General features: G+C 38.6%; 1 protein-coding gene across 1 annotated transcript; it reads right to left on the bottom strand.

The window, feature by feature from the left end:
• Positions 1–2,254: 2,254 nt before the first annotated feature.
• On the bottom strand, positions 2,255–6,798 carry LOC149012338 (CAAX protease self-immunity protein). The gene is made up of 9 exons (XM_089159712.1): positions 6,282–6,798; positions 5,638–5,789; positions 5,326–5,421; positions 5,178–5,240; positions 4,520–4,588; positions 4,320–4,422; positions 4,141–4,212; positions 3,322–3,410; positions 2,255–3,235 (listed from the first exon to the last, which is right to left on the bottom strand). The coding sequence occupies exons 1-9, from the start codon at positions 6,619–6,621 to the stop codon at positions 3,083–3,085; spliced, it is 1,137 nt and encodes a 378-aa protein (XP_089015838.1). The 5' UTR covers positions 6,622–6,798; the 3' UTR covers positions 2,255–3,082.
• Between the last annotated feature and the right edge of the window lie 357 nt (positions 6,799–7,155).

The raw sequence follows: 7,155 nt of genomic DNA, 5'->3' as shown, positions 1-7,155 counted from the left end.
ACCCCAACCCCATCAGAGTTCTAAACAACATAGCAAGGTGGATCCAGGATTTAAACATCACAACACAAGAAAGTTTTGAAACCTCACTTCACCAAACACAAACACAGCCTTCTGAACCAAATACTTGCTTTTGTAATACTTTAACTAACATAAATCTTTGTCCAACCTTATTGTGTGCAAGGGTATATAATGCAGAATTAGGTAGCACAGGATGGTATGGGAATGGTGCATGAAGGGCAGTTAAAGCTTCTATGCACAGGAGGATTAGGGAACGGAAACATCGTTGACGCACTCTTGATTGGATTAAAGGAAGGGATACATCATGCATTGCACCAGAATATTAAAATACAAGATATCTGGTGCAACAACAAAGAAATTCGTGATTTACTCATGCCAATTAATGACATCAAGTGGCCAATATCTCAAGTCCCAATTTTGCTAAACATACTAACTTAATGGTTTTTGTGACACCATACTCCACCAATGGCTTTTGTATTTGGCATTTAAGTCCTCTTTAGACTTTAGAAGGTCAAACATTATAGACCCTACTACCTTATATATTTGCTATCTTAATTAATATCAAGCTTTGTTTTACTATCAAAAAAAAAAAAAAAAAGTTAAAATACTAAATCAAATAATACTTGAATGATTTATGACTGAATTAAATCATTGTCACGTGAACCAAATATACACGACCCAACTCAACTCGGACAACTCGGTTGGTCAAAACCAAGTTTTCCACCCATACTACATGATGAAAAGATTATGGGAAACCATTTGAAAATAAGAAATAGAACTAAAATTTCCTTTTGAGCTAGAAGAGGTAGAATAGGTCTAAATTGACAATTGGGGAAGTAACAAGGATTATGCCTGTGCTATGATTAAATGTCTACATGGATGCTGATAGAATTGTGTGCAAGACTAGGAGCCATGCACTTGATCTTATATAAAAAAATGTTCTTGAAATGTTATCCTAACTTTGTCTCCTAATTATCTTCATACATGCTTAAATTCACTGCTTGTACTTGTCGTCTCTTTTACGTGAAGTGCAAGAATCCATGTAGGCAACCTGGTGATATGGTTATGCTTGTTTATTTGATCAACAAATAGCAGTTTAAATTTCTTTTAATAGCACAATGATTTGGACAATGCAAGAGTTCATGTTTATCCATAATCGATACATTTTTTTTTTTTTGGGTTTGCCAACCCTGGTTTCCAAGGCTTTGCCCTGACTAATCCGGTGTTCGACCCGGGTCGCACACCTGACTGTGGTGGATGAGTCTCCCAGCGGAGAATTTTTGCATCCACAAGGTTTCGATACCGGAACCTTGCTTAAGCGGATCAAGTTGCTTACCACTTAGACCAACACCCGTTGGTGATCGATACATTTTTATTGAGGGTGAATAATGCTAATAATCCTTCCATTAGTTTATCTATCTCTCTTCCTTCATATGAAAAGACATTAACCCTTAGTTTTCAGCCAAAGCAAAACACCCACACAAGTCCATGGAAAATGACTTCCCATTTACTTTTGAAGGAATAAATAGTGAGGTTTCCTTTCCTCCCTTGGTTCAATTTCCTTACCGATGGTTTTCACAAGAGCTGATCCTTCTTCCCTCTGCCTATCCCTACCATTAAAACCAACGCAAGTAGAAGCTCAACTCAATACAACCTCACGAGAGAGAGGATTTCAGCTAAACTCAAAGAGTCCTCTTACATTCTCATCAATGAATCTGTTGTAGTTTGGATTGTTGTTCTCATTTTGAAACACTCTTTAGTTTGTATGAGATCATACGAACATGTACACTATTAAGGGTATCAATTTGATATCGAAATCACATACTAAAATCCAGAACCTTCCCTCACTGTTCTGAACCAGTTCAATAATGGTACGATACAGTTTTGAAAATGGCTTCTATTGTGGTACAATATGTTAACAGTTTTGGATGCGGTCCCAACGGTGTATACTGAACCATACCATATGAAATCGTTTATATAGATCCCTTACACAATGGACTGTACTGTAAAAAGCTGCTGCACTTTTGATGGATATGACTCCAGATTTGTATAGACTTTATGACCTGTGCCAATTCTCTAGCAGATCAAATTGATAAGTAGTCACTGACGCATTACACAGATTGATCAACCTAAAATGATCAAGGACACACAGATCTGCTTACTCCAGGATTTGGGTGATCAAGAGTTTGTTTAAGTTTGCTTACTCTTGGACAAGCTGAACATCACGATCGCCATCACCATTACCATCTCAATCTCCAACCTTGCATCAAGAAGAAGAGGCACAGGATATCCATCTGAACATTGCTATCATACAGCATTATTGAAACTAGATATGTGGCACAATGTCTTAATCTTGGCAATGTGAATACAAAATGAAACAACCTAAATTAGAGGCTCGGGGATATCAAAGGTTGAAGACAAGAAAATGTGTCTGAGAGGAGTCACAAAATAGAAAACCGATGTCCTTGCAAATGAGAACTACAGATACTGGATTCTGTAACAGCATGAAAAGATGGGTGCTTTTACCTGCTATGAAAGCCAGTCTTCCCTGGAGTCCTATTTGCAAAACATATTCATCCCACAGGGATCTACAGTTGGTAACCATATAACTTACTACATGGTTCCTAAAACCAATTAAGAAAAATGGCAACTGAGACAGGAGTGGCATGGTTCTGAAAACCATTCTTTGATGCCTCAAAACCTGGAGTATGCTTCACATAGCTTTGTCTTAAGCTAGCTGAATATCTTTACATTCAACAAAGCCTCCCAAAATTTTCTCAGTTTTGTACACAAAAATTTAAGGGGATTGAGAGTTGTTAAAGGAATATGAGTTTACAGACAAAGAACCCCTTGGTCTTGTATACTAGTTATACACAATCAACAATTTCATCTAAACCTAGTATAGTTCCCTAATACAACATATTCTTTCATATATATATATATATTCATGAAACAATTATGCTCTGCCAACTAATATACAGAATTCCTCTGAGCTAAGAGGCCTTGCAGCCCCATTGGCTTGAAGAGGGACGTCCGCTTCCTTATTAGATTAACCAAACCAGTCCTATAACTTATTTGAATTTCTTCCCTCTAATCTAAGCTGTTGAACTCTTTGCCGCAGCCGACGCCGGTGATCATGAATCTTCCAAAGTCCATGTCCCAGTATAACCGCAGAATATATGCCATGTGTTATCATGGGGGCCATAATGTTATTTGTCTGCAACATTGATGAAAACAGCAAGAAAATCAATCAAGATCAAGTATATGAAAGTAGCTTTCGATAATAAAAGGAATTGAAGATACCTGAATCCATTCAAACCCTAGGTAAAGTGCCAGAAGTCCTTCCAAAAGGGGAGAGTAGATCTTTTTCATTTGCCTTTTTTCATACCAGGCTGCATAGAGCACATGTATATTTGTAAGTATTCTGAAGTGGAACTGGTCTGAAAGGCAACTGTAAAGATATTAGCTTCTTTCCAGATCACCAGTCTTATTGTTTATTCAACAGAGCCAACACCAAAAAGTTTAACCAGCAGTACAGTGCTTACCCACCCCCTCCCCAACTCCCTCCCCCCCCAAAACCCAAAAAAAGAAGGGAATAAAAACCTGGAACAGCCCACAAAAGAAGGAAGAAACAAGCCCCAATCCAGGGTTGGGCTCTTTCGAAGTAAGGAAGTTTGGAGACTCAAACATGCAAAGCAGGGAAAGTAGGGATAGCTTGATAAACAAAATGGGAAAGGTAGCATATGTAAAAGGATTGTCGATAAAGAATCAGTAATAAGAGATGTTTTCTATCTTTCTCGAGTGACTGCCAAAACTGCTAGTCCTAGTCATTCAAATGCAAGAAATTGAACCCAAAATCAACCATATGCCTCATAACCATTTGAAATATGCCAAACAGTATTTGAGTGCATAGACTGGTTTTTATCATCTTAAGGTCAATGTGACCCACTATATCATTTATGCTGTAAACAGAACAACAGCAGAACTACATTGAAGCCAGTTGTACTGGTACACTATTGAATTATTGCTCTTCAAGAATAAAGTTTTTAATTATAATGCTAGAGGTTATTATTATTTCCAATAACTTGTTACACTTTTCAAGTTCCAGAAACAGAAGAAAACCTGCAAAGAGCTTTTTGAGATCTTCACGACCGGATTGAGATTGTAAGACTGGTGCAACCACATAAGTAGGATCTGAGGACAAAAAAAAGAAATTCCATTAACAAAGATATAAACAAGATGATAATAATCATATGGAAAGAGAAGTCGCAAGACATGGAGATAGAAATGTAAAAAGGAACCTTTTGGGGAGGCAGCTACATAATAGAGTGATCCAGTGAGAGCAGCCGTTATCACAGCAGAAAATGCTTGAGCAAATGGCACAAAAGGAGGAAGCACCCCTGCCTACACAAATCTCAGGTGATAAGAACCAAAACATAATATATTTGCACCCATAGTTAAAGCAGTAATAACAATGACAATAACAGGGGTGACCCCATACCAGAGCTGCCATTCCTCGAGAATCTCTCATCAATTCAGTGCCTCTTAGAAATATATCAGCCAATGCTCCCTACAAAGTTGAGAGGGATTCAATCAGGATTCTGTTTTTATATCCGAGGGACGAGAATTCTTTTCTTGAACAACCACCTCTTTGAGCAGTCGGCAAAAAACTAAAAAGGCAATCCCCCTGGGAAAACAATCAACTAAGACAGACTACCCTGGGCTAGTAATTTGAATAGAATCTCAGATTACTGACTCTCTTTTTATTTTTTTTGGTGTGTGTGTGTGTATGTGTGGGTGGGTGGGTGGGTGGGTGTGTGTGTGTGTGTGTGTGTGATACACCACTAGAGTAGATGGTTGCAAAAGGTTTCTCAATGAGCTAGCTAATTTAAATATGCTTTTCGACATGACACTGACAGAAGCTATGATATATCTTTACAAAATCAAATCACCAAACGAAACCACTAATTTTTTAGCTTTTACTTATCAAAGTCCTAAATCCACTCAAAACTCCAGCTACCCTGGATGAGGGGAGTGAAGTAACAAGTATCACAAGTCATTCCTCATAATTGACAAATTATCTTTTTCAGGTGCTATATCGGCCAATGAAACCTAATCTAATGTCAAGAATCAATTTTGGTTTTTAGTCAGAAACAGACCTGAACCGCAGCACGGTAGAAAAGCTCCTCTCCCACTGAACTTGCAGTAACAATGAGTATAAACTGCAAAGAGAAGTAGCATTAGATCCTACCTTCAGCTTTAGCACAATATATGACTTGAAGAAAAACCATCATATCAAATTTAAACCTGCCATGGTGACATTCCATAGAAGAAACTCCTTAGCTCCTCATCCTCCACATCTCTGATAGCGCGAGCAGGAGGTGATACCTTTACAACTTCATCCTGGAAAGTCATGACAAAATTTTCAGATGAACAAGTAATAACAGATAGAAAAGAACTTTTTTTCATAGAAAAGAACAAAGAAAAAAAGGAGATGTATCTCTTCCTGCATTTCATCCATCGAACAACAGAAACTGCATGGTTCTTTCTACATGGGTTCATATATTACACGAAATGATTGCTCTGGAATTTTCTTAATACAATGACCAATCTACATACATCTAATATGAAGAGCAGGGCCATAATTGGAGGAGCTGCATATCCAAGTCCTTCTAGGACAGCATCTATCGATGGATGGAATCCCCCCAAGGAATCAATTCCAGCGATTGAGCATATGAATCTTCCTGCTAAAGCCATTGCACCATATATGCCTGATTTTTGTCAAAACAGAAGACAAAGAGCAATATAATCAGAGGTGGAGGGAAAGAAAATGCTTAATGGAGACATCAATATGGAAAACCAATCATCAATGACGGCGAAATTTAAACGAAAACAATAGCAACTCATGGCAGAACCTAGCATACTGAGTCAACTTACCCGTGTTCCGAATCAGTAACACCATACATACATGGAGTTAGATGGGGAACTGTACAGTAGGGTAAAGCACAGCAACCAGAAAACCAGTCGAGTCGACCGGGTTATTAAAGTAGATAGGTTTGATAAAAAGTCATTAACGCAGGGCAACCAGAATCAGTTCTTGGAATTCAATGAAATATGCATTAAACGAATCGCCAGAAAGTTAACTTTTTTAAATAAAGGAAAGAAAACACCTGAAATCAAACACAAATTAAAGTTCCATTCAAAGATCTCAACAGTTCAATTACGAAAGATCTACTAGAAACCAAATGACCCAACAAACTCACCAATTCCATAGCTAAGCCTCACAACAGCGCCCAATTTCTCCCAAACAGGAAAGTCAGTAGTATCATTAAAGCTCTGATTGAATGTGGTGACCTCCATAGCTGGACCTGCGAACCTTCCTCTTCCTCCCTCACTCTCCCTCCCTCCTTCAATCTCTTTCCCTCTCTGTTCCACCGAAGATCTAATGCAAGGACCCGAAACGCTAAATCCATCAAAGCTCTTCCTCCTCTTCGTATCCTTCACTTGAAAATCAGAAAACTTGGAACCAGAACTACAAAATCCAGCAGATGAGAGTGAAACCAGAGATGGATTACTAGATCGAAAAATCAGTGGAAGCTCCATCAGTAGCTTGGTTGAACTACCGATTCAAACCGGAGTTGTTCAACCATAGCGCTCTCTGTGTCATCTCTTCTTATGTTGTTCGAACGAACGTGGAACTCTCGGAGAAAATCCGTTTGGGCGAAACCGCTTGACTTCATCAGACCCGGAGGAGATTAAGTGTATCATAATCTCGGATTAGATCGAACGGTGGTGATGTTGTGTTTGAATGGTAAGTGGGTCCTAATGTTTTGAACGTTCAATGTGTGGTCGTGTCTTATATTCTTTTTTGGCTAAACTCAGAAAAAGTGGTCTTTTTTTATTATCCAGGAATGCTGTATTTGCATGGTATCCAGCTGGCCAATGAGAGAGTTCCACGTCAATAAAAGATAACGTGGCTAGCTAGAATATCGAATTTATGCCGTTTGAGATCATGACACGTGGAGGAATTTGGTCGTCTCAGATATTTAAGGCAACTGAAAACAGCCCTTGATTTTTCGAAAATTCGCGGCCGTTAAGGTGGCTCAGGAGAATGACGAAGAGCGGTTTATTCGGAGC

This window comes from Hakea prostrata, chromosome 6 (assembly GCF_041222555.1).
Source record: "Hakea prostrata isolate BN-2017 chromosome 6, UWA_Hpros_2, whole genome shotgun sequence".
Classification (NCBI taxonomy): domain Eukaryota; kingdom Viridiplantae; phylum Streptophyta; class Magnoliopsida; order Proteales; family Proteaceae; genus Hakea; species Hakea prostrata.
Note: the sequence above shows the minus strand (reverse complement) of the source record. Positions and strands in the feature narration are given on the sequence as shown.